Genomic DNA, 27,537 nt, shown 5'->3' with positions numbered 1-27,537 from the left:
CTAGCATGAGTTGTGGTACTCCAGTAATATTCTTCAATGTCAAAAAGACAGTTTAAGACAGCTAAAATAATAGACATATAGAATTTCCCCTGAAGACATGCACATTATGTTCTTCTACATTGTGTGCAAGTTCTGCAAAACCCTAATTTATTAGTGTGATCTCCTTTACTCAGTTGTTTGGTGTGTTGCCACTTCCTTTGTTTGCTCTACAATAAGGAGGTACTTTTAAGAATGACATGTATAGATTGTCCTTTGAGTTTTGGAGCACAGCTCATTACTACCTGCCAAATATGCACAAAACAAAACCACAGTGATTCACTGAATGCAGCAAAGCATATTTTCCTCAGGAGGAAAAACCCTTTTTATAACAAAATATGTTGTGCATAACATCTCTGAATATAACACAAACTGGCCTGGTTTTTGAGCTTTGTTTGAAGTAAATAACAAGCCTGAGAAATGACTACCAATATGCTGATCTCATGCATGGTGACACAAACCCCAATAAAATGACGTCAATGACGTGTCTCTCTCCTCCCTCAGCAGGACCAGGTTGCGTCAAACAAGCTCCTCCTCTCCCTTTTTGCTGCTGTGCGCTTCCCATCTCCATCGCTGGAGAGCGGACAGGTATCCGCGAATTATAATCTGTTCTGGAGCAACAATGGGGTATTTTTTACGGCGTTTCTGGAATATGAAATCGATAAATGTGATTAATGAGATTGGCGCTTTGTTGATGGTGTTTTTGAGCTCGAGGCTCTTTGTAGCGGAATGTGAGAGCTGGGCTGCGAGACTCCATGGGATTATTATGGGATCCTGCGTGTTTTCAGTATATAACCTGATGAATGTGTCTCTGTAGATAAGAAGTTGGGTCTGTTGTGTCTCTGGTTGCGCATCGCTGTTGTGCGCAGGGTGCTCTGGTTTGTATTGGCAGCAGCCTGCAAGGCTTTAACAGACGCTATCGTGCCAATGTGACGCGGAGAAACCACTGTTACACTCAAATCGATCAGATGTGAACATGCGGTATCATAATTGCATAATTGTGTTTGTCTCTAGTGTGTGTGTGTGTGTGTGTGTGTGTGTGTGTGTGTGTGTGTGTGTGTGTGTGTGTGTGTGTGTGTGTGTGTGTGTGTGTGTGTTGTTGAGAGAATTTAAGCCATTAATGCATCAAAGCTGTTGTTCAGCTGGAGTTGGGATACATGCAGAGACACTTGAGTGGATAAAGGATCACAAATGAGGGACTTGTGTTTTGTTATGGAGACAAATTATGCTGTAATGTAGCCCTGTACTGTTCTGTCCTGTTGGTACTTTTCTTATTGCAACGGTCCGGATTATCTTTGGGGTTTGAACTGTTGGTTGGATACAGCGTATCCAAATGCCTCATAGAAAATGCCTCATTATGTTCTGTGAAATTTAAACTGCATTTTCCTATATTTTCTGGGGAAAACATGCTAAACCAGCAATAATCAATTCAGAAAATTAAGAAAACAAACAATAGATTAAGTATTCATTTTGACAAATGTGAACATGCAGAGCGCTGATTTGTTCCCTGTGAACCTTTAAGGACTAATATTGATGGTTTTTTACTGCTGTTTCTGGCGTGAATATAAATAAAGAATGAATGTTTTAGCTAGTCAGGTCTGCTCGGAAGCTTGACAAATGTGATAAACATTGTCCTCTTCTCCTCAGGATGGAGGCCCTGTTGAACGAGTGGCTGTGGCAGGAGAAGTCCTGGCTTCCTCCTGGCATAAGCTGGCAGGACATTGAGATGAAGGAGGACGAAGGCCACTTCCCTCTCCCCAGGGATCTCATCTACACCTTGCCACTGGCCTTTACATTTATAGCCCTCAGATACGTCTTTGAGAGGTGAGACACACCTGCTCTCATCACAACAGGACTATGAATTTACGTCTGCTGTGCACTTGAAGTTTTCAATATTTATGGTGGCTATTTGTGGTGATCTTAAATTATATCTATTTTTGTGCAGTCCGTCGGGAGAAAGCAAATGTTTAAACACACTGTCTGTGTCTTATTTCCTTTTGGTGGTGGTCATAGAGTTTGGCTGACTGGCTGGTTTTCTGCCTGCTAAGCAGCCTGAGTAGCTCAGCAGAATGTGCTCCTTTACCCTTCATTAGATGGAGGGAACAGACCAGACATGCTGTGAAAAGCAAGCACCATGAGTGGACAGTTTTAGCTGCTGACTGTGCGAATGCCCTCCCTCCTCCCAGAAGGACTGGGCCTTTTGAAATGCAGTGTTTTTTCATGCTGAATGACTTGAAATCACAAGCACATCTTCGGTAGACACTGATCTGGCGCTGTATGAGGAAATTCAGCTTATTAGATCTGCCAATTAAATTGACTGATCGATTTGTCGACAAACTCGGATGAGTGTTAATTAACTAAGAATATCTTTGTTCAAAGACGGCCCTAATACAATGTGATATGTAGGTAAATGAGTATTACAACGACAGTGATGGTTGTGGTTTCTTGGTTTTAAGTACAAGTTGGCTAGGCTAAACTTTGTGATGTTGCATGGCTAGATGCTGTTATGATTCACAGTACTAATTGCAGGAACAGCCTTTGCAACCTCTTGTCAAGATGTACTGAGGGAAAACCTGTATGTAAATCTCAAGCGCTTATTACGAATATCCTGCTGAGGCATCGAGAGATGTCTCAGAAAAGGTCCAAAACAACTTCTCTGCAGTACTATATGTACAGTATAAGATAATGGAAATACCTGAAATAAAGCGTTTTTCATTTTTCGTGTTTGAGAAACAGAAAAGTGGGTCTCAGTCATTGTTTAAGAGCACTTAGAGTGAGATGAATCGATATTAGTCTATTTTACACAAACATGTACTTGGCAAAAAATGTATACTTCCAGGTTTTTCAATGTAAGACTTTGGTCGTCTGATCTTACATTATTATGAATTGATTGGTTACATTTGATTAAGTTACTTTGGGCTCCAGGATATACTTCAGAAATGCTCAGAAGGTTTAGACACTAGTGATATGATTTTATAGGATTGGGACATGAATAAAATGTATTGACTCACCAACATTATGAGTCTCTTACTAACCTTAATTTATTCACTTTATCACAATGAAGGATCTATTATGCACTCATGTGTTATATTAATACATACATTATTATAAAGTTCAGTTCATTGTATTGCTGCATTATGAGAATTTGACAAGTTAACAGGGCTGCTGTAAAAGGCAACTTGCCTGTACACTTTGTTGCTGGTAACAGGAGAATAATTGAGAATGACGGAGACATGTGATGGGTGAACAGGAGGCCTGGTTTGCATGCTTTCCCTTATCAGTTACAGGATTGCCTGAGTCCTAATTGATAAACAACGTGAGCTTGATTGGCATGATCTGTGTAAGATTAGTATCATTGTTTGGCTTAAAGCCTTATTTGTACCTTCATTAGCTATTTATTAGCAAAGTAGTAAGATTAGATGTATGAGTAGCACAGAAGGGTTCAGTGAATATGCTAAATACCAGCATGCACCAGTATGTGTTAGTGCTGGGCATGTGTGTAGCCTGAGGCCCAAGTGTGTGTTAGTTATTGGGGTGGACAGTGAAGTGTTAAGGTGTGGCTTACATTTTAGGGGCTATCGTCAGTTGAAAGGTGAAAAGGTGTTTCTTCATTTGATCATCCCGGGTCGCAGCTGTTTCCTTTGTTGTGTGTGTGTGTGTGTGTGTGTGTGTGTGTGTGTGTGTGTGTGTGTGTGTGTGTGTGTGTGTGTGTGTGTGTGTGTGTGTGTTAGAGGTTTCAGTAACCAGAGACAATGTTTGTCTCTGTGCAAAGCTGTCCTGACCTGCTCATTATCTCTGATATCTCCCTCCCTCGCCACTTTATGATGATTATCTCTGAGATAGAGTTACATGTGATTATGCACGTGCACACACAAACACACACACAACCTGTACTTCTATCTTTGTGAGGACAATCATTAATATAATACATTCCCTAAGCTTAACCATCACAACTAAATGCCTAAAACTAAGTCTGAACCCTCAAACAGGCCTTTGAAAATGTGAGGCCGGGCCAACTTGTCCTCAATGTTAAAAAATGTCTGCTCTCTGAAGGTATACAACTCAAATTGGTTTGCAAAAAGACAGTGTACAGGTACACAAACACTGAGAGGACAATGTGGGAGTATTAGCAACAGAGAGGCTAAAATACACACACACAGAAACACACACACACACACACACAGATCAAGTGTCTCTTGATGCCTCTTCAGCTAACAAAGAGAGCGGCCCTACAGGTTGCCAGGAGCATCATAAAGAGAGATCTTGTTGCTCTGTTCTGCACTGTGATGATCACGTTGGACGGCTGTGGATGTAATCTCACATTAATCTCTCAAGAATCATAATCCAGTCTGTTGTACCATTGAGACTGAAGTTGTTATGCAAAGAAACATGTTTACTTTTCTCTCCCGCTCTCTGTCCTCTCAGGCTCATCGCTGTCCCATTCAGCACACATTTAGGTGTGAAGGACCGGATTCGGATTCAAGCTGCTTCTGTCCCAAAGCTGGAGACCTTCTACAAACAGAAAAGTCGACAACCATCGCACGTTCGTATTATCGTCCCGCCTTCCCTTTCTTAGGACAGAAACTCTCCATCTGAGAAGTATCGAATCCTATTTTAGGTCCGCCTACTTTTTGCTTGTTTTGTAATTGCCAGGATCACTGACGAGAAAGGCATGATTGGCTAATGCAGAGATATATTAAATATTAAAAGTCTGTCTGTGTTGGGTGTGGTTGCATCTTGGCTGAAGAGCATGATGGTTTGCCAGGTTTTTTTGGATGTGTTGGAGGCTGTCTTGGAACAAGGAACTGTTGACAATGAAATTCACCTAATTCACAAGTTTACTTCAGGATCAATGTGTTACACAGATACAATCATCAGTCAAGATGCAGGGAATCAAAATGTTTGGTGTTTTCCTTTTGCAGTGTGGCACATTTTTACTTCCTTTAAAGAGGATCAACGCACCTGTCAAGACAAGATGTGACATGATATAGCAAACGAAGCTCTGCTCTCCATTGTGGGGCTGTGCATGTGCACGTGTGTTTGTGTACGTGTGTGTGTGTGTGTGTGTGTGTGTGTGTGTGTGTCTACCCTGACTTATTTGCACATCATCTATTTACATGTGTCTTGGTCTAGCAGCAGCACCTGTCTGTTTGCTTTGTTCAGCCATGTAAATATCAGGCCACAAACATAAAGTAGGAGGATATTTATTTGTACAGTAAGATGAGGACATTTGCACAACTCAGTCAAAGAAAGTATAGTTGGCTTCATTCTTTACTCTCAGTATAGTTGGCTTCATCCTTTAATACAACACTAGTAGAATGCTACATAATATGTGGAAATGAAAAACTGTGTAGTTTTTTTTTTTTTTTACCCAAATTAGAAGTTATAAAGTAAATTAAGTTTCTTCTAGCAAAGGACATTTCCAACAGCACCACAACCCTGTGTATCAGGATGCAGAATAAGATAGTCTTGTTCAGTCAAATCGTTTGGTCTGGCTGGTAACATCTCATATATGAAGTATTGCATCAGTACTGCATGTTTAAATATGTATTTGTGTGTTTGTGTACTCAGATTGAGATGGTGAGCTTGGGGAAGCAGTGTGGTATCTCTCAGAGACATATCCAGACCTGGTTCCGACACAGAAGGAATCAGGACCGACCCGGCAACACCAAAAAGTTCTGCGAGGCCTCGTGAGTTTTGATTTTCCTCAACACATCTTGCACATATTGTTACTGAGGTATAACGTCCACCTTTAAGAAAAAATATATACATTATACATATACATTCCTACTTCTCAACATGCCTCTTTGACATTTCTTTAATTCTTTCCTGATTGAGATGATTCGCCAATTGAAGCCTGTAAAAACTGATGCTGTTTCATTGTATCTGTGCAGCTGGCGTTTTGTCTTCTACCTCACATCCTTCACTGCGGGGCTTGGCTCTTTAATTAATGTGAGTCTGTTAGTCGCTTTTATTTCTTTTCAAAAGATCCGCTTGCATTACATATTACTGGTATTTACACAGTGTGTGGAAATAAACTGTACTGGATGTATCATTGGATATAAGCAGTAATAAGTAAGTAAGCAGTAATGTATACACATTACACAACGTCATATGGGGTTATACTCTCATATGTATTTGCCAACATGGCTTGAAGCCTGTGAAGACTCAGCTGATGATTGTTTGCTGTTACAGACTCCGTGGTTCTGGGATCATAAAGAGTGTTGGCGGGGTTATCCCAAACAGGTGAGCAAGAAATGTCTTGATTTGAAATTCAGGTTTTGATGTTGTCTATATATATATATATGTATATATATATGTATATATATATATATATATATATATATATATATATATATATATATATATAAGAAAAGGTATATATATATATATATATATATATATATATATATATATATGTATATATATATATATATATATATATATATATATAAGAAAAGATATATATATATATATATATATATATATATATATATATATATATATATATATATATATATATATATATATATACCTTTTCTTTTCTTTTTTATTCCATTCCAGAAAAGCCAGGAATAACTTTAAATGATTTGAATCGCTTGATATATTGGTGTCTTTAGATGTGGATACAACAGAATAGGGTTGGATAAACAGTTTTGATAATATGTTATTGATTGTTTATTGCAAAAATGCCAAACGTTTGCTTGTTCCATCTTATGATGATTTGCTCTTTTTCTTCATTCTATGTGATTGTAAATTGAATATCTTTGCCTTTTGGACTGCTGGTCGGACTCAACACACACTTTTCACTTTTGTAGCTTGCAATGCATTTCCTTTACTATTTCCTGATGATTTATAGGAGCCGCTAAATAATCAATTTGAAAATTGAATGACAAATTTATTGCTGGATTTCCACAAAAATCAACTCAAAGAAAAAGTAATTAGGAAAAACAACAGCTGGGAGGGACCCAACAAAATACAATATTTAGTTTGTGTAAGGATACAGCCACAGAAGACTTTTTGTTCATAAAACATTTTTATCAGTCTTCTCCACCCACTTAATGTTTTACCCTAAGTTCACTCAGATCTCTGCTGTGTTGAGGACAGTTGGTTATGCCTGCAGGTCCGCATTCCTCGCACAAGCCAGCCTTTCCTTGTGGGGTCATGACCTCGAACCGAAAACATGATAAAATGCAAAGCCCGATCTCTCTGAATGCAGCTTGACTGATAACAACTCCTGCAGGCAACACAACCACTATTTTTTTTTCTCTTGAGGTCTTGTGGCCTCTGACAAGAAGAAAGGATGTGGATTTATAGGACTTTGTCAACTTCCTCCCATTGTGTCACTGCAAGAGGTGTTTTGACTGTGAGGGAGTTATTGTATGACCATTAAGAGCTTTAGAAACACAACTTTGACTTCACTGCTGTACATAACCCCCAAAACCTTCAAATCTATCCCAACACACACATCCTGGAGGTGCCAAAGTCACTCTGAAATATCACTTAATTCTGTTAAACAATACACATTTCCACAGAAACTGGCAAGAGTTTCACAAAATGTGTTTTGATTGCCTGTAAATTCTTCTGTTGCATGCACATAAAACCTAATGTAAATGTGGACTTACGGTTTCTGTGTTCCTCTCGTTCTTTAGCCCGTGGCTGAGGCTCATTACTGGTATTACATCTTGGAAATGGGCTTCTACTTGTCGCTGCTCCTGTGCGTCTCTGTGGACGTCAAGCGAAAAGTGAGCGGGAGCTTGATTTTAAAGGACGTAAACTTAAAACAACATGCTTTCCACATGGTTTCATCTGCATTTCCTCTCATTTTGTGGCTGAGTTTTTAACTTTTAGTCAAATGATCAACACCAAAAAGTTAAACGTCATCATTTTTTGCACAGTGTAATCCAAATGTTGTTTTTCTCTTTCTCACGATTATACTTAATACGGATTATGCACTGGATTATCTCTTATAACATCATAACTTTGTGTGCTTTGCGTTTGCTTTCATTTTAGAGTGTTGCAGGATTTAAGATCTTAAGTTAATGGCACACACTGTAAAAGGCAATGACGTAAAATAAATGTAATTACCCAGGACCTCAGTGAAGGAACACATACTAAAAATATGTGTTCCTTCACTCAAGGTGTTAGACTGCTAAAATGCTAGAAAATACAGTAAATAATAATACATGTAATTAATCTACTTGTCATGTTTCTGTGTCTTAAGGAAAACATCTGAGATGTAAATTTCTTCAGAAATGTTCTTATTTCAGTGAGAAAAAGACGATAGTGGTTTTTGTTTTGATTCAGGCTTTGGATCAAAGATATATTGGCTTCAAACACAACAAATCACTGCAGACAACATGTACATCTGCCTTTCCAATACTTGGATCAACTCAAGACCGCAGACCAAAGGCTTGGTAATGCCACTATACATCTTCTTCATACTGTGTGGTCTGTGTGTGTTTGTATGTGTCTTCCAGGACTTCAAGGAGCAGGTCATTCATCACATCGCCACCATATTCCTCATCGGTTTCTCCTACTGTGCCAACTATGTGAGGGTTGGCACTCTGGTGATGCTGGTGCACGACTCCTCTGACTTCCTTCTCGAGGTAAACCATCATGCTTTCTGTGTGAATTGATTGCGTACTTTAAGTTGAAGAAAGAGAAAATACGTCTTTGAATGTATTGCAAATGTATTGAATGGATAAAGGTCACAGTGAATTTGACTAAAATACATCCATTGTGTATTTACTGCGGAAGTTTTGCTTTCCAGACACCTCACACATAATAAACCTACGTCCTGTATGAACTGAGCTGCAAAGAGAAGAGCATTGTGGTACCTAGTAAAAATACCCTTTGTTTGTTTGCAAGTCCCTCAGCGAGTTTTATGAGGTTGATATTCCTGGGTGTAACCTTTCGCTGATAGCATCTGAGAAGAATTACGATTGTCACTTTCAACTCGGAGCTGAGAAAATATTTGGAGTTAGTCATGTGATCTCAGGCGTGACTGGATGCAGTCTGGCCTCTGATAAAAGGCATGAAAGGGATGATGTGGGTTTCATATTCAGCCAGCAACTGCTGTACAGCCAGGCCTGCGTTCCTCTCTAAGGAAACTGGTTTGGTATATTAGAAATCAAATTATACTTTGAACTTCATCGTCTGAATTCTTTCCTATCTATCCGGCCACTCATGTCATAATATATTTAAATGGGGGAAGAAAAAGAATCTCTTGTTTTACATTTAGAATATTCTTCTTTGGTGATTTATTTTTTTCTTTGACTAAATAGTCCAATTCTTTGACTAATTCAGTGACATATTCTGTTTCACAACAAACCCAAATTGATGAAATAAGGTCAGGTAGGTAAGCGATCACGGAGACTATCCTGCAGCTAAAATAACAGAGGAAAGCCTGGCATTGTATGCATAGATTAATCATAAATGTAAGAGAGTTTGGTTTGGATAACTAACAGGCACCTTTTCTTCTGAAAGTCCGCCAAGATGTTTCACTATGCTGGCTGGACGAGGACGTGCGACTCGCTGTTTGTCATCTTCTCTCTGGTGTTCCTGGTGACGAGGCTGGTGGTGTTTCCTTGCAGGTACAAATCATCACGGTCATGGTGCAATAGAAACCTTAATTTATGGGGTTTTCTTCAGTTTCTCCCAGATGACAAACACATGGCATCACAGGTAGCCACAAACTTTGGAGACACCCTGTTTTTTTTTGCAGTGGTCATATGGTTTGCAACTCCATGTTCTAGCAATAAGTCAACTTTCACACATACATTACGTCACGCACCGCCATATTTTTGTATGTCTCTGTACTAAATTGTTGAGAATCTGTATCCATGTTGTCATGTATTTTCTCTTTGCCCGTTTCTCTCTTCCTTATCAACCTGACATCAATGATATCTTTTCTGATAGCAGACGATTTACAGTTAGCAAAGAGTTGAGAAACAGTACTTGAGTGGTCAAAAGGCTCCGGTCAACACTAAAACTGTGTCTGACTGTTGGATTTCCAGAGTGGTCCACACAACTTTGGTGGTGTCTCTAGAATTCTTCCAGCCCTTCTTTGGTTATTATTTCTTCAACGCCCTTCTGCTAGTGTTGCAAGCGCTGCACATCTTCTGGGCTTATCTCATCCTGCGTATGGTCTACAAGTTTGTGTTCCTGGGCAAGGTGAGAAGATTGCAAATGAAAAGGCAAGATGAAATGAATCCTTTTGGCACCAGAAATTATATTATTTATTTATCTTTCATCATAGGTGGAGCGCGATGAACGTAGCGATGAGGAGAGTGAGGGTGACGATGACGAGGAGGAGCCTGGGGAGGAAGGGGACGAGTGCAGCTGGCAGCAAAGAAAGGGCACAATCAACTCCAAACTGTCATCGCTGGCTAACAACTGTGTCCTAAACAACCTGACCAACCAGAGGAATATTAACAGCAGACTGCCCAAAGCCAGATAGTGGAGCCGCCTCCTTCCACGCTGACTGATCCTCGCCGGAAAATATATATATTCGCCCTTCTGCCTGTTGAAGAATAACTAATTTCCAACAAATGATGCATACACATGGCTGGTGTACATCCAACACGGTCCATATTGACAATTTCCAAACAGGATATGCCTGCATCCTGCTTATCTTTAAAAAGAAAAGAGGGCAAAGAAGCACAGATGATTGTAAATCGCTCACCCAGCGTGAGGTCAGGGGGAAATGCCATCATTACTGTCGCCCATACCACTTCATACTGTAACCATATATTTGGCAAAACAAGGAGACGGTGAAATTTCCTTTTCAACAAATCATTTTGTTTTTGCAGATTTTGTATTTATGCTGTTCTTTTTATTGTTTTACACAAAAATCAAACTGCTCTATACCTAATATATGGTATATGTTTTAAACTTAAAACTAGAATTGAATAGTAATTCACTCCCACCGCTTTGTATCCACACACACGGTATCTTTGATTGTACATACACTATCAAGAATATTGATTGTAGTAAATCTGTTGATAAACCATTTTATATATATATTTTTTATGAACTATTTATTTACCAGGTAGTTGTTATGTTGTAATCGTAGCATTATCTAAAAAGTCCCTTAGCAGTGATAAAGTTATATTTTTCTGTGATAGGATTTTATTTTGTCAGTAAGGTTTAAGCTCTAAAGAGAGGTATGGCGCCTCCTGGTGTACAAAGAAGAACATATCCCATAGAGAGGGAACTCCCCGTGTGTGCTAAAATGATGCCTTTACCATAAAAAGAAGTTCTGCGAATAGAAATACTGATGTAAACCGTTTGTGTGTTTTTCTTTTTCTACTTTGAATATCATTGTGACAGGCAGCATGATTTCTCAACAAGTTTTCTGTTAAAGTTTTCTCCACTGGACTTTTGTGCCTTGGCTGCTGCTTTTACACTTTTAATCTGTGACAAACACTTACTGTGACTGGTCTCAATGTTTTGCTTGAAAACTTGGTGGTGAATAGGTGCCATGAAAGGTATAGATGGTCATTAGTGAAATGTGACACATTTATTATAGGAGTTCTTTTTTATTAAGGTCCAATTCTATATGGCTCACATGAAATGGAAACATTTAAAGGGACATTTAGGGAATTTATTGGCAGAAAATGTCACCAAAATCCAATGAGGTCATTTGGATTGATGTATTGAAATACAGTGAAAGACTCAGTGTCATTAAACCGTGTCCAGACTCCAGGTTCCATCATCAACAGATATTGTGTTCACAGTATACACAGAAGTGCATTCACTAACAAAAACAGATGTTACATGTCCACGGTTTAGTTTTAGGATAAGTGGGTTGTGTAGAAACTAGATTGTGTCTGCCTCTAGCTGTAGCCCATGACACAAAGTGGGATTTAATCGAGAGCACTAAAAGGGCTGATCCACTGAATAACGCACTCATTACCCTATTTAAAACATATGGTAGTTTGTTTAATAGATATAAATCCAGTAGGAATGCCACGTTTCCATGAAAGTAACACTGTTCTCTTATACGTGCACATGAATGGATTGCTGATAGATTGGCCAGTTGGAAAGTTTTAATAAATTACTTCTATTAAATAAATTAGCACTGCTGTCTTATTTGAAGTGGAAGACTTTAATTGTCTTGAGCATGTGTATATTCAATCTATTTTTAAGATTTGTTTTCATGAACCAGCTGTTTATTTAGTCTTAGTTAATGGATATTGACGGTGATTGAGCCATTGGCTGCAGAAGATATCTGTTTCGCGATGGCGCCATCATGCATCCAGTGTTTGCGCTGCTCAAGGCGATTGAAATGGGGTTGAGGGAATACAAACAAGTCAGAGCATTTTGTAACACTATACCAGAATGATAATGTGTGACACCAGACCATTCTTTAGCACTCACACAGCATTGTGGGGACAGGTCTGGCTATGCAAGACTAAATAAACCCAAATCATCACCGCTTACATCAAAAAATGTATTTGAGAAGAGTTCTCTGAATGACATTTCCAATATACATACCTGCAACTTCTGTTATTAGATTATAAAGATTAGATTATATTAGAGTAGTGTGACTGTTTGTCAGTCACATCATGTGACCATTCTCATGGTGACACACCCTCTAAGGGGCACAGGGCAGGGTATGGCATCATCCACCTCAATGCAAGTGTCTATGTAAGGGTCCATAAGCACCATGTTTGGGAATGCTTTGTTACTCTTCCTCTCACTGACCAGGTATATCTGGCCACCGACTGTTGTGCAGCCACAGAAGAACTTCCCGTGCAGACATTCCTCCTCCAGCACAGTCCACTCGTCTGTTTCCACGTCAAAGCGCATGACTTGGCCTCCAAACAGGTAGAGGGCACCGTTGAGCTCTGAGGCAACCAGGTCATAGCTGGGATCAAAAAAGGTTTAATGTTCACATAATTACTAGGCGAGCCAAGGCTCAAAGGAAAAACAACAACATACAAATGAAGAAATATCAGTTTGTTTTAGAATCCATTAGAAAGCAAAGTGTGAGCGAAGGCAAGGCACATTTATTTGTATAGCACATTTCAACAACAAGGCAATTCAAAGAAACCCATTAAAAGCATCAAAACATAATGCAGAATAAAACAAGATTTAAAATCAATTAACAACATTTATTTTAAAAGATTTTAAAAAAAACAGTCAAACAGCATTTATCTATATATTTAAAAGTTGCAGTGCAGTTTAAGAAATAAAATGCAGAAGTGAAATGCAGAAATGAATATGCTTGAATTTGGTTAAATTAAAAGGCAGCAGCAAATAAAAAAGATTGAAGACTCACTCACCGTGGAAATGGAGAATAGGAGACCACATCCCACTGATCGTTCTTCACCATGTACCTCTGAATTCCACCATACACCTCCCCGTTTTCATCGAGGCCACACGCCACATAGATACACGACCCCAGAGCAACAGTGGCTGCCCTCTCCACAGCCGTAACCAGGGGGCTGACCTCCTCCCATCCCTCCTCTGACCCCAGTACTAGCCTTTCTACGTCAGCCACAAGCCCTTCATCCATGCTACCACCCAGGACATACAGGGAGGAATCCAGTCCTATGGAGCAGTGGCTGTGCCTGGACCTCTGCAGGGCTGGCCCATCCACCCAGCGCTGGTTCCCACATTCGTATAGCCTGACCCAGTCCACAGTGAACCACAGCACGTCCCGGAAGTAGCCGCCTGTCACGACCACATTGTCTCCTACATAATGAGAAAATAAAGAAATTGTAATGTAAGAACTCTAATCAATATAGTATGAATGTTATGTTAATTGGAATTCAATCCCAACAAAGACAGATGATTGGTAAGCATCATTATGTACACACTCCACATGAGGAATACTATCATTCACATCCAACATTACCTACTGCAGCTACCGAGTACTGTGTAAGGTTCTTCCTCTGCAGAGGGGGACAGCTCTGCCATCTGCCACTGAGTGGGTGAAATTGGTACAGTGACTGCTTTTCCTGATCGTGAGGTCCACCCAGGACAAATAGGGTCTCTCTGGCCCTGGTCCTCGTCATTGACCTTCCCAATGACCAAGCTGCCGGGAAATGTTCATTTAGCATACAGATGAGCTTGGCTCTGGGGTCGGAGCTTTTCATTTTGGTCAAAAGTTCAGTGATGAATGCTAAAGAGAGCGACTCAGGCCTCACCAGCTGAATGAGCTCCATGAAATGTTTCTCTCGTTTTGAATCAAAAGACACCCAGCTTAGGGTGGCCTCCACGGCCAGATCATCTTTATGGATGACAAGGTCATCGCAGGCAAGAAGGTCTGCAACTGTTTCCTTGGACAGGGATAGGAAGTCTTCTTCAGCGACAATAGCAGAGAAGTGTGTGAGCACCACCTGACGTGCTGCAGTGTACAGCTGAGTGCAGCCCCGCTGCCAGGCGAAGGCCATCATTCCCAGACAGTTACTGAGGTGCAGCTCACGCTCCAGGAACTTGCAGCACACAAGCCTGGCTCGCTCCAGTTGTAAAAAGTCTGCAGTCTCAAGAATCCCCAAAACGTTTTCTCTGTCCAGAGATAAGCTGGATGTCTTGCTGTATTCCATCAAAACCCTGAAATGCTGCAGACTCACACCTTTGATCTCAATTTTCCTTTTGCTGCTCTCGAGGCCACAGCCAAAAAACAGAGCCCTGAAGTAGGGACTCTGGAGGGCCAGTTGTTGACGGTTGACATAAAAACTATCTCCTTCTACGCGTAGAACGGCATCAGGTGCAGCGTTTGAGTCTGTCACATGCGGAGCAAACTTGTCCTCCTCGAGTTTGTTTATCTGCTCAGAGAGAGCTGTGAATTTAAAGCTCTGAGGTTTAGGCTCAGTGTCGGCTGAGCAAGCCATTTCACAGATACACCAGCGGTCTTCTGCACAGTGCCTCGTTCTAGTTTACAACACACCAACTGGTGGTATTAATAGATGTTCCCCCTGACTGACTGCTGGCTAAAATCAACAAGGAAAAGGAGGTCAGTATGAGAAATAGATACTAAATATAACACAGGACCAGGGACTTAAAATTAAACACTAATTTGTTTGATTGTTAAACTGTGATAATGTCCTCCTATTAGTCAATTAATAGAGTCGGCAACAAGCCGATGACGTCAGCTACAGGCGCTCAACGATTTGATTGGGGGAGTACTTCTGAGGTCACAGTTTCACTTCCGTGTCACACAGAGAACATGGCGGTGAGTTCATATGGCTTTAGCTTTCATTCAGACATTTTTTTTAAAACTTTTTCACCCATGCACACTGGGTGCAAAAGTGGAACTATAGCTTTTCCTTCGCCGGTTATTGTTTATTCTGAACACGAGGTCCGAGAAATGCTCGAAACTAAACGTGACGTCTTTCTTCGGTTCGCTCTCCCGGCTAGCCGTGCTAAGCTAACCTCAGGCTGAGTCCGTGTTTGTTTGCGGCTCGCTTCCACCTGACTTCCTGAATGAATGTCCCTTTTTCTTCTCTGCAGGATAAAGAGAAGAAGAAAAAAGAGAGCATCTTCGACTTGTCGAAGTACATCGACAAACCCATCCGTGTGAAGTTTCAAGGCGGACGAGAGGGTAGGTGCACAAGTACTGGAGAGAATAAGCTTCACGTGATGCCAAACAGTTTAGTCGGTGGAAGTATTTTCAAACTTGCGCATTGATTCCCTGGATAATGCAATATGTACCCCGTGTCATTCCCTCTCAGCCAGCGGGGTCCTGAAGGGGTTTGATCCTCTGTTGAACCTGGTGCTGGACGGCACAATCGAGTACATGCGTGGTAAGTTAAAGTGGTTACAAAGGAAATCAATTTCAAATCTGCCAATAACACTGCAAAACCAATGAAGCTGTATGGATGTCGAGTACTAGGAGGAAACAAAGATTTGTGCACACTTCTAGTTTTCACCAAAATATATATCCATCATATCCTGGTTGTTTTTTTTGCCAAAGTCTATGTACTTACCCGTGACCATTACATACCTATTCCAACTAGCTATGATGCCTCATCATTGCTTGCTGTTAACCTCAATAATGCCCTGCAGTAAAGACTATTTAAGAAGACTATTTAATAAGGTGGGACCGACTTCGACAACAGACAAACTGTCACAGTAACACCAACTGTGGTGTATGTATGGATTACAGGGAGATGGGCAGTAATATGCCATTGATATCCTTTTCTTCTGAGATTTTGTCATTTCAGCCAGAATACATATAGAATTATAAAATGTCATCTTTAATTACATTTGTTTGTTTTATGATTAAATGTTTTGTCACCAGATCCATTTTTTTTTTAAAGTTTTATTTAAATTGATATTCATGTGACAGACATGTAGCTTGGATTCTTGTGTGTCTTTGACCTGAATCCCTCCATGTCTATCCAGATCCAGATGACCAGCTGAAGCTGACAGAAGACACCAGGCAGCTGGGGCTGGTGGTCTGCAGAGGAACCTCCGTCGTGCTCATCTGCCCTCAAGACGGCATGGAGGCCATACCAAACCCTTTCGTACAGCAGCAGGATGGCTAATACACAGGCTGTCACTGGCTTCGTTCAGTCACACTTGCACACAAATACAACCATGCACACACGTGAACATTTTGTGGAGTCGTTTCTTGTTTAAATTTTTTTAAATCGTAACCGTAATATTGCGTCAAACTAAGCAAATTTCTGTTAATCATAAGTTGCACAGGAAAAGGGAACTTGAAAGCACTTCAGCTTTGTTTCTGTCTGGGGTGTTCAAGTTTGCAAAGATTTGAGTTGTAAAGAGCCCATAAGTTTGGGATGTGTTACCCGTCATTTACTTTTTATCCACAATGAGAAACTTTTTACTATTCTTTGTTTGTTTTTGATAAGAAAATAAAATGAAAATGTATGTGGAGTGTTGTCAATTTTCCCTCTCGTACTTGGCGGACTTTTTAAAATATAAATGGTATTTCTGGAACTCTGAAAGTCGATGCAATTTTAACATCAAGCTGCAGTTGCATTCAGCTATCTGCTACTATTTAGCAAAGTCACTGTCTCTCAAGGTATTTCTGGAGCTCGGTGGTGTCATTGTTACCTAATTTGTTCTTAAATTAATTTCCTGGCTATATACAGGCTAATTGGTAACAACTTACTAGTTAACTATTCATCATATTCACACACAGTCCTTTTAATCTATACACACACACATACTTCCTGAGGGGGGCATTTGTTTGTAGCAGCAGCAAGCAAGTTAGTGTAAACCTATAAATATCAAGTATGAAAATACTTAATCTATACAACATTAGAGAGCAGAACATATTCAATTTAAGAAAATTAAATAATGAAGTATATGTTTAAAGTAAATCAGTGCTAGGGTTATTGATGTTTCAATTGAAGGATCTGGCCTGAGGTGATTTATCATAAAGTCTTATTGCGGTTTGCAGGAATGATCTCCTGTATCGGTCCTTGTGACAGCGGAGCTGAATCAGTCGGAGGAAGTGCTCCACTGTCTGCAGTAGGTGGTGGAGAGGATGGTCACTCAGGGTTATCCAATATGGACAATCATTTCTTCAGTGTCCTCTCCACCACCTGTTTGCAACCAACGATGGAGCCGATCTTCTTAACTTGTTTACTGAGTCTGTTGGTGTCTCCACTATGGGGAAGTACAGAGCACGTGCCACAACAGACTGGTAGAACATCTCCAACAATTTATTGCAAAGGATCAAAGTTTCCCTCAAGAAAAAGAGTCGACTCGTCCCCTTGTTGTTGATGTTGGCCTTCCAGTTCAGTCTGTTGTCGATGGAGACACCCAGGAACTTGTACTTCACCATGTCCTTTCTCGGGATAATAGAGTGTCATGTATTTTATGAAGCTGGCCAGTTCAGACTGGTTAAAGGACATTGATTGATAGTTTGTGGACAAACTGCTGGATTGGCCACTGCTCCATCCTCTCTTGCAATAATTTAAGTATTTGATTGTTATCTTTGAAAATGTTTAAAAAACAAAAAAAATGAAGGGAGTGTGTGTTGTGTTTGTGAAGATAAGCCACTCACGCCTGTTTGCACACATGTCTGACAATTTGTTGGAATAATGTCTCAGTTTCTGCTTAGAGCAGGGTGGGGAAATTTTTGTTTCAATAGAATCTAATCCATTTCAAACAAGGGACTGTTATTCACTCGTGTTATGTGTGACACTTAAAATTGACGCAGGGTTTTTCTCACGTCTTGAATTGGGGGTTCTCAATATTATGCAACACATTTAGATTTATGAGTTTGCGAATGATTTGCGAATCAAAAACTTCACTTCCTCCAGTGCCGTAAGTTAATATGTTCTGTATTACTGTTAGTCTTTCTTGTTTTAGCTATTATAGCATCATTTATAGTTGTTTCACTCATGGAGACTTGTAGCATTATCATTGCTTAAGAAATACCGCAGGGGTATAATCCAATATCCCTAAGAAAAACACAAGCCATGCTTACTTTCACATGCGCGCGCACACACTCGACACAATTACATTATTTTCTCTTTGTTGTGCTGTCTGTCTTATGCATATTTAATTGTATGTTTGTAATTTTGTAACATTTTAACTATTATATCGGTGAAGGCTTCAACCAAACCCATTTGGCGTGTTGCCTTTTCCTGAACTGTGATATTAATTTGTTATGTTTGTTTATGTTTTTTTTATTTTATTGTTTGAATTGTGCAAAAATAAATAGATCCGAAAATACAAAAACATTGTCAATTAAGGCACCATAGACGGTAATCCCGGTTAAAAAGGACCCTCATAGTTGGCCAGGTGGTGACCCAGGAGGCTTCGCTCCTCCTCTGCTGCTCACTCATGTGTCGATGGAGCGAGACTGGACCAGAGAAAGCACCGAGTCCCACTGAGGAAACATTTTAGTCCGGTTTTTTTTTTGTGTGTGTGTTTTTGTTTTTTTATTCTGTTTTGCGGATACGAGTAAAATACATGAATTATGTACCTAGAGATTATGGGAGCTCTGCGGTGACAGGAGTAATGCCTGGGTCCATTGGGGTGGAACCGAGGGGATCAATAGATGGGAGGAGGGTCGACATTCTAAAGTAAACGGAAAAGGTGAGCTACCTGCGTTACGCCCCGCGGCAGGTGCAACAAAAAGCGGACCGCTCCGTCCTCATTTGTCTTCCTCCATCCATGTATCTTTTCTTGTGCGCGCCAAGTCAAACACCGAGAGCTGCGGGAGATCGTGAATGTCAGCGTCCGGAGGAAAGAAGTAGGTGAGTTTACCTCGGAGCATAAAGCCTCTATTGTGTGGTGCTTCACGCTGTAATGCACCTGGAGTCCCCGTGCGTATAGTTTGCTGGTGCAGTGAATATTATCACCGAGTCCATTTATCCATTGAAATACTGTTATTTGTTAATACTTTCAGAGGTGTTTTTAGTGTTACCGTGCACCAGATCTGAGCTGGAGTCGAGATGTAACATGGCCTCGCTGGTCTGTGTTACGCACGCAGCCAACAATCTCAGCCAGCCCAATGCTTTATTTGTCTGCGTGGTCATAACGACTTTATAATGAGAATTTTCGCACAGGAACATCGGGGCTTTTAATGAAATGATTTGTTTTCCCATTGAACTAACGCTAGATTTAATTCATTTTGGTAATTTCATTAGTGGGACCTGAGTCCCAATTGTTTATTCTGCTGTAGTGTTAATTATTGGACAATTTGATTTGTGATCATGCATATCATTCAGTATTTGTCGACTATGCCTATTATTATTTTGGATGTTTTAAATATGATGTGCAGTCAAAAATATGTTCTTATGTATCTCATACGACGGATATCCACACGGTTGTGCAGCTTTAACCAGTGCATTAGTCTATAATGCCTCACATTAATATCTCAGTCTGTTATTTTCATTTTCCAAATAATACCACTGTGTCTTTTACCAGGACCGGACCGGATTTTGTGTGTCGGGCATTATGATACTGCATACAGTGCAATGTGAGTTTTGAAGTTGGCGCTGTGAATCCAACATGGAGGTGAAGAAGGATGGAGGAGGAGGAGGTGCAGGGTCGTGGTCCTCTTCAGGGGCCTCCCCTGGCTACTGCCGGAGCATCCTGTTTGCATTCCTCTTCTTCTTCCTCATTATCGGGGTCTTTGTAGGCCTGCTTATCGGTGAGTATCACATACTTAAACATGTATAGGTGCTGCATATTATGAGCTAATCAGACTGCTCTGTTCAACACAATCTTTTTAAACTTGGTTGTTCTGTAAGAATGAACCACTTCTGCTTTGTCGTTGCCAGCGTATCTGGTGCAGGAGCAGCATCATTTTATGGAGACAGTGGAGCTGAAAGGTCTGAAGTATGATCCAGTTCTGCAGGATGAGAACTCTGGTTTTTCCATAGTACTGACCTCAGTTTTAAAGTCCAAGGTAAGTACAGACTGTCGCCATGTTGGGAGCCCAATATTTTATTTTGAGAGGATATAAGTTTTCGATTTTCTCTTCTTACAGATAAAAAATGTCTTCACTGCGTCGTCGATATCACATCATTACGTTGAATGCAGTATTGTTGCCTATGGGTGAGTGAAAGATGAACGGAAGTTGATGACTTTATCCAAGTGAAAAAGCATCTAAAAGATGTAACAAACAGCATCGTCTGTTTCTTCCCAGTAACGTTAATGGTGACGTGATGGCAACATTCAGGCTGGGCTTCATGGTGTCCAAGATCCAGCAGTATTCAGACAACTTCGTTCAGGACTTGCTAAGAATAGGACTCGGCTCAGTAATGCATGGGAAACCACTGGAGGTGCCAGAATTTGGAGAGATAACCTCTATCATCTTACTAGGTAGTAAAACTAAACTGTAATCAGTGTGTGGTTCTACAAGTGGATGTGTGTAGTAATGAGAATAACACAAATAAGCAACAGCTGTGTGATGTCTTGTGTCAGGGCTTCAACAATGCTTTCTCCTCATTCCTAGGAGCCAGTGGGAAGTCATTTTATTCTATTGGAGATGATATGACAGGTGAGTGACTATGTTGACCCATCTTAAAGTGCGCCTGCATATAATCCTCTCTAACACATGTGCATCGGGGATTCTGTGTTTACTATCAGGGCGGATAGTCTGACTTCCTAACATGTTAGTCACAGACAAATTAGCCTTTTTTTTTAATGAAACATTGTTTAAAGAGCTGATCTCGATCTTTTCGGTGACTTTTCTTTCCTTTTTCTTTCTTCTTCTTATTTCTTTTTCGGTGCAAAAATGCATTCTGAAGTTATCTGAAGCCAAGATGAGGTTTCAGCAGTCTAATGAAGTCAAATCAGGCAGGTGTCATCCAAAGTTAGTTTAAGTAGAAAGTTCCCTCCTTGTGTTACTGTCCCTCAACTGGCGGTAGAAAACTGGGACACCAAGAGGGTGATTTTGAACTGAAGAACTAAAACTTTTAAATATTTGATTTCACTAACTCAGACTGCAGAAAGCCTGTTGGTAGCTTTGGGTTTATTTTTGTATGCAATGAGGATTGTGTTGTGAATGGAGGCATGAACACAGTAATCAATAACTCGTGTATGTACATTTGGGCACGTAAGTATTGTTTGAAGACAGACATGTTTGAAAAATGTTAAGGCTCTGTAATATTTGACTAAAGCATCATTATCCTACTTAAATGTTATGTGACTTTCAAAATATTTTCATCTCTCACCTTGTCCTGTAACTCATCCTGATATGTTTCTCTCACCTGGGCTCTCCAGCCAGGTGTCCTGACAACACCTTCACTTGTGACAACGGAGAATGTGTCACAAAGTTGAATCCAGATTGTGACTTCCTTCCCGACTGCGCAGATGGATCTGATGAAGCTCATTGTGGTAAATTACTTCACACTACTGCTGTCCTTTTATTCCCCGTTATTCAAATGTCTTTTCCCAGTTGTTATTGGCAAATAGTAAATAAAAAGGTACTGACTGATCATTTGGTCAGGTAAGCGAAAAAACATCCCCGCTTCATCTCCATCTTGAATCATCAAACTTGTATTTATTCTCAGCCTGCGGTACCCGCCCCGCTATGGGGAGTCGGGTGGTGGGTGGTGAGGATGCTCGGCATGGCGAGCTGCCATGGCAGGTCAGTCTGAAGCTCTCTAAAGCGCACACATGTGGAGCCTCCATCATCAACGAACGCTGGCTGGTCAGTGCAGCGCACTGCTTTGAGAGGTAGGCGTCATCTTCAAGTCACCGAGGAGTAATTTATGAATCTCCCAGTCAGTGACATGAACTTAACTCCCCGCCATCAGCATTCATCATTCACAGGACAACCAAATTGTTATCTCTTTCTTATCTGTTTTCCAGGAACAATGACCCCAAAGATTGGACGGCCCTTGTAGGGGCCAGAATCGTGAGCGGGGTTGAGTCAGAGTCCATAACAGTGAACATCAAGTCGCTGATTGTGTCTCCATACTACGACCCTCAGACCACGGACAGCGATGTTACCGTCCTGGAGCTGGAGACCCCTCTCACCTTAAGCTCTCACATCCAGCCTGTCTGTCTGCCCTCCCCGTCTCACGTGTTCCCCCCCGGACAGAACTGCATGGTCTCAGGGTGGGGTGCGCTGCACCAGTTTAATTGTGAGTTTGCCTGCAGGAGTAGTTTTTTTTTTAAACTCTCAAGCAATATTTTCCAAAATATTGAGAAACAAACAATAAATAAACATAGTAATTATTTGATGCCGGTCAGTTGAGGATGTGATCGTAGGACTGTATGTTGAAGTGTGATCAGTAGGAGTCATTCCGTCATCTTGTGCTCTTCGGCCATTCAGTCCACTTGCCGACCATACTGCAGAAGGCTGTGGTGAAAATCATCGACTCCAAGGAGTGCAATAAATCATCTGTGTACAAAGGAGCGGTTTCTCACAACATGATGTGTGCCGGATTCCTACAGGGCAAGGTTGACTCGTGCCAGGTAAGTGCTGTCTTACTTGGTTCACTCAAAGTGACTAAAATAGCAGGAGCTATCAACATACATTTTATTACAATACTTAATTGTCTCGCGCTAAAGTTTGTAAACAAACACTAATGATATTGAAACTATAGGTTCAAATCTGCATGTTAACTCTGCTCCCACCTTTAAACCAGAAGCCTGGAGGATGTTACTATTGTTTTCATCCCAGCATAATGATGTGTGCTGTTAATAACAATACACAGAGAAAAAAATGACAATTCTCTACCTGATATGCTCAATCTAGCTCCCATTACAAATATATTTAAAGCAATTTGGTGTCCTGCTTATTAAAATGGCACATGCTCTTGCTTAGATACATCTCTGATTCAACCTCTTGCCCACTTGTTTACTGTTCGTGCTTCATGGAGGTCATGGAATTTTCTAAACAGAGTTCAATGTATTCCTCCATGAAATCATTGGGCTTACAGTATACATAGTAATCTACAAACACTGCTTACCTGATACTAAGCTGAACTTAAGTTAAATCAGGAATGTCAAGAAAATGAAAGTAACAACTTTCACTGTTCCCACATCAGAGAATCAGATGTTTTGTTCTTTCCCTGCAGGGTGACTCCGGAGGGCCTCTGGTGTGCGAGGGGGCCCCAGGGAGGTTCTTCCTGGCTGGGGTGGTGAGTTGGGGTGTTGGCTGTGCCCAGATCAACAAGCCTGGGGTTTATTCCCGCATCACCAGGCTCCGCAACTGGATTTTAAGCCACACAAATCCCAGCCTGCTCCGTGATTACTATCAGTCTGTTCCCACTGTGCCAGTTACTGTGTCAGAAGATAGCTTGTATGATCCGCCAGTACCCAGGACCATAGCCATGGATGTGTCATCTGCACCAACACTGACTGGTAATGTCATGCTGAGAGCAGCTTAAAGGTTAACTGGGATTTTTTTCAACCTGGCCCTAATTTCCTCATGTTTTGTGTGTGAGTGACTAATGAGAAAAAGGTTAAGCCTGCACACTTTATTAAGTTTATTACCTGTATTCTGATTTTACTTGGACCTTCGTCAGGTCAAATACAACCTAATCGTAGTCCAGACAATTGTGGCATGGAGTAGTGGACGGGTGCTACCTTTGTCTATATGATGCTGTTCTGTCAGTGGCAAAAGTAAAGTGACAGAGAGGAATATCCCTGAGCAATTACACTACGACCTCTTCAGCGACTCTGTCATCTTCAATACTGAACCAATTGCTGAGCCAATTTCAAAAATCGGTGTCCCCATTGGTCACTTCAATTTATTGATTACTCATTCCTTTGTTCCCAAGACGAACAAAATAAAGGAAGTCATAAATGTAGTATCACAAATAAGTGTGTACACTCATGCCACACAATCTTTCCTTTATGTCTTCCAGTCTTGAACTGCACTGAAAACTTCGAGTGCAGCAGCAGCTCCTGCATCAGCAAGGTCAACCCAGAGTGTGATGGTGTCCCAGATTGCCCCAACCAGGCCGACGAAAGAAACTGCGGTAAGTTTATATGGGTAAAGGAATAGACATGTTGGACTTTAAAGAAAATATTTCTGATGCATGTTTTTGTTGCAGACTGTGGCATGCGTCCTTCGTTGGGCTCCCACAGGATTGTGGGTGGGGTAACAGCTCGAAGGGGGGAGTGGCCTTGGATTGGTAGTCTCCAGTTCCAGAGACAGCACCGTTGTGGCGCCACGCTCATTCACAGCAAATGGTTACTCACAGCGGCACACTGCCTCAAAAAGTACTGCTGAAACTAAACTTGACCACACTAATATTTATATAAAAAATAATGGATGAGCCAGAATGATACGTAGCCTTCATTTATAACCACCAGTGACCCGAGCCCCACTAACTGGGCTGTGAGCCTTGGATCTGTGCTGCGCTCCGGGGTAGGAGCCCTGGTCATCCCCATCCAGAGGGTCATCATCCACCCAGACTTCAATGGCGACAACATGGACCATGACCTAGCTCTGTTGGAGCTTGCAGTTCCTGCGCCCATGTCCTTCACCATCCAGTCCGTCTGTCTCCCCTCACCGGTGCACCGCTTCCCCAAGAATACAGAGTGCTACATCGCAGGCTGGGGGTCCATGAGGGAAGGAGGTAAGGGATTTAAAATCCAGATGGCTCCCACACAGTATTTCTCATTTACCAGTTCGGTATGTAGCCATGCAGATAGTTTCACTTATCGACCACTGAAACACTGCTGCCGGATCAAAACAATGGAGGTGAACTGAATTGAATGTGGTTTGTGGTGCTCATAGTAAAAATATAATTTTTGGCACAGGTTCGTTGACCAACCTGCTGCAGAAAGCTGCAGTGAACCTCATTGACCAGCCAGACTGCCAGCAGTCTTATGGAGACGTGCTGACTCCTCACATGATGTGTGCTGGTTCCAAAGAGGGAGGGAGGGACACCTGTTTGGTAAGTTGAAGGACATTCTATCATGTTACCCAAATGCCTTTTACACAGCCTGAAAATGGGCCGGGCATCTGGGTGGTGCAGTCTTGGCATCATCAGAGCGGTAAGATTATGGACTAAGATTACATGAGTGCACAGAGGCTCTGGAAAGTAGGGCCATGTTGCCGATAAATCTTTTTAAAGTGGATGGTTAACCGGGTCAGAGCAAAGTAAATATTGCTCTTCTGTTCTTTAGAAGTTTCTAGGACTTGTCCTTGGAAAAAGAAACAGGACATGAGTAATTCATGGTTTTGAATTTGTCAGATATTATAATCATGAAAACCAAGTGCTGCTTGTTGAGGAACATTGCAACCAGTGGCGGGCTGTAGGATTCTGACCTAGGCCTTCAATGAGTGCCGTATAGCCAACATCACGGGTGGACTGGAAGGAAAAAGTGTCCCTGGAGTTACTGTCACAGACCGACCGGTGGTGGACTGTTCATACAGTCTGTTCATACAGTCCACCACCCCAGGTGCAGCAGCAACAACAGCACTGTGACTAGTTTATGATTAAATACGACTGCAAATGTAAAAAGGACAGTAACATAATCAGCATTTCACTCACCAGGCGCACATAAACCTCTGTGGGGAAGGGGTCATTAAGTCCTGAGATTTTAGGTTCAAGGTGAGACGCTAGCTTCACTGACTAATCACAGCACATGTTAATGTATGTAGGGGCGGCGTCCCGTTACCACAAGGTATCCGGTTCGATACCCAGTCCCCCCACAGTTCACACGTCGAAGTGTCTCTGAGCACGACACTTAACCCCTCGCTGTTCCCCGGGCGCCTCACAGGGCAGCCCACTGCTCCTTCATCAAGGATGGGTCAAATGCAGAGAAGAATTTGCCCAAGGGGATTAATAAAGTGTATGTTACATTTATTTTATTTTATTTTTAACGGTCACGCGGGCCCTGTGACCAATCACACGTTTAGGGTCTCGCAAAGGCTCTTCTATGTATTTTAACCAGGCTAATCTTACATAGATAAAGAGAAGTGAAATGTGATTTAAAAAAAGAAAAAAAAAGCTGTTCCCAACAGGTCCCAAGAAGCCATACAAGAGGCCTGAAGGAGCAGAGGAACAGATGAAGTCAGCTGTGCAATAAGAGAATAAGCTAATAGGCAAAAATAATTATAATGCTTGTAGTATATTTGTGAAAAAAAATTACATTATATATATTATTATTATTATAAAATAGCGATTTTTTTGTGATTCTGTTTAGCCCTTCAGAGAAGGCTTAGAAGGCCCTGACGGCCCGCCACTGATTGCAGCACTTAAATGAGATATGCTTATCTGATGGGAGAGAGCACTTTCTTCCCTAAAAATACAGAGCCCCCTTTCCACTCGCTTCCTCTCTGTAATCTCCTTATGTAAGAAAACCCTCATGCATTCCTGTCTCGGTCAAAGCACCTGGCATCTCAGCAGCTATCCAAGTGGCATTCTCTTTATACTTTACTCTTCTGATCCCTCACTCATCCTTTATTGTTCTATTCTCTTTACATGCTGGACACTGCATAGAATTGAGGTTATTCTAATAACTTATTAAAAGCCAATCTTATGTTCTTTCTCCCTTATCATTTAGGGAGACTCTGGAGGGCCGCTGACCTGCCGCAAGCCCTCTGGCCAGTGGTTTATTGCTGGAGTGACCAGCTGGGGACATGGATGTGGGCGAATTGGTTTTCCGGGGGTTTACACTCGTGTCACGTCTGTCAGGAAATGGATATCTACATACCTGCCTTTCTGAAGAGGGGAAAAAACATGTGGATTTTCCTGTTACATCTTCTCCAGAAAAATGTACTGTAAAAGGACCAAAGTCATGCTAAAAGCCACACAGATAGTTTCTGAAGTATTGACCTGGGACCTACAGTTATTATCATAGGTGCTGTTTGTAAATTTTCCAGATATCTGAACAAGGACTATCCACTTTCATAATGTACTGAAGAAATAAGAATACTAAACTGGATTGTGGACATTTTTTAAAGCCCATGCATGATTGAAAGTATTTATTTCAGTTATTTATTTTCTGGTAAACTTACTGTACATTTGGGTATTTTTATTTTCATTCTTTGTGGGGTTCTGGAAATGTGGTTCATTTTCTAGTCTTTTTTAAATACATTCTTATATATGCAATGTAATAAGTGTTCTAAAAGGTGGGTTTTCTGGG

At 41.1% G+C, this 27,537-nt stretch overlaps 4 protein-coding genes across 6 annotated transcripts; 3 read left to right on the top strand and 1 right to left on the bottom strand.

Moving 5' to 3' along the window:
- Positions 1-590: 590 nt before the first annotated feature.
- Positions 591-12,100, top strand: cers4a (ceramide synthase 4a). Of its 3 annotated transcripts, none has more exons than XM_068591549.1 (11): positions 591-624; positions 1,684-1,860; positions 4,462-4,579; positions 5,608-5,726; positions 5,931-5,988; positions 6,232-6,282; positions 7,689-7,781; positions 8,517-8,645; positions 9,526-9,632; positions 10,056-10,212; positions 10,298-12,100. In XM_068591549.1, exons 2-11 carry the CDS (start codon positions 1,685-1,687, stop codon positions 10,496-10,498), a joined length of 1,209 nt encoding a protein of 402 aa, XP_068447650.1. In that variant the 5' UTR covers positions 591-624; position 1,684; the 3' UTR covers positions 10,499-12,100. The 3 variants fall into 3 exon arrangements, with proteins under 3 accessions (XP_068447650.1, XP_068447649.1, XP_068447651.1); XM_068591548.1 differs by having other exon boundaries at positions 592-663; XM_068591550.1 differs by lacking the exon at positions 10,056-10,212 and having other exon boundaries at positions 592-663.
- Positions 11,655-14,882, bottom strand: LOC137794631 (kelch-like protein 23). Its single transcript, XM_068591547.1, has 3 exons — positions 13,904-14,882; positions 13,329-13,740; positions 11,655-12,910 (listed from the first exon to the last, which is right to left on the bottom strand). The coding sequence occupies exons 1-3, from the start codon at positions 14,880-14,882 to the stop codon at positions 12,607-12,609; spliced, it is 1,695 nt and encodes a 564-aa protein (XP_068447648.1). The 3' UTR covers positions 11,655-12,606.
- Positions 14,883-15,182: 300 nt separating this feature from the next.
- lsm7 (LSM7 homolog, U6 small nuclear RNA and mRNA degradation associated) lies at positions 15,183-16,900 on the top strand. The gene is made up of 4 exons (XM_068591536.1): positions 15,183-15,223; positions 15,502-15,592; positions 15,723-15,794; positions 16,396-16,900. Exons 1-4 carry the CDS (start codon positions 15,218-15,220, stop codon positions 16,536-16,538), a joined length of 312 nt encoding a protein of 103 aa, XP_068447637.1. The 5' UTR covers positions 15,183-15,217; the 3' UTR covers positions 16,539-16,900.
- A 3,086-nt stretch (positions 16,901-19,986) lies between these two features.
- On the top strand, positions 19,987-27,197 carry tmprss9 (transmembrane serine protease 9). Its single transcript, XM_068591588.1, has 15 exons — positions 19,987-20,128; positions 20,259-20,386; positions 20,468-20,535; positions 20,627-20,802; positions 20,936-20,980; positions 21,706-21,819; positions 21,996-22,161; positions 22,297-22,571; positions 22,763-22,905; positions 23,511-23,796; positions 24,303-24,416; positions 24,492-24,660; positions 24,754-25,019; positions 25,204-25,340; positions 26,956-27,197. Exons 1-15 carry the CDS (start codon positions 19,987-19,989, stop codon positions 27,115-27,117), a joined length of 2,391 nt encoding a protein of 796 aa, XP_068447689.1. The 3' UTR covers positions 27,118-27,197.
- The last annotated feature ends 340 nt before the right edge of the window (positions 27,198-27,537 follow it).

Source organism: Clinocottus analis, unplaced genomic scaffold, assembly GCF_023055335.1.
Source record: "Clinocottus analis isolate CAN_PGR_092001 unplaced genomic scaffold, fCliAna1.0.p SCAF_25, whole genome shotgun sequence".
NCBI lineage: Eukaryota > Metazoa > Chordata > Actinopteri > Perciformes > Cottidae > Clinocottus > Clinocottus analis.
The sequence above is the reverse complement of the archived record's forward strand: the minus strand, read 5'-3'. Positions and strand labels throughout refer to the sequence as shown.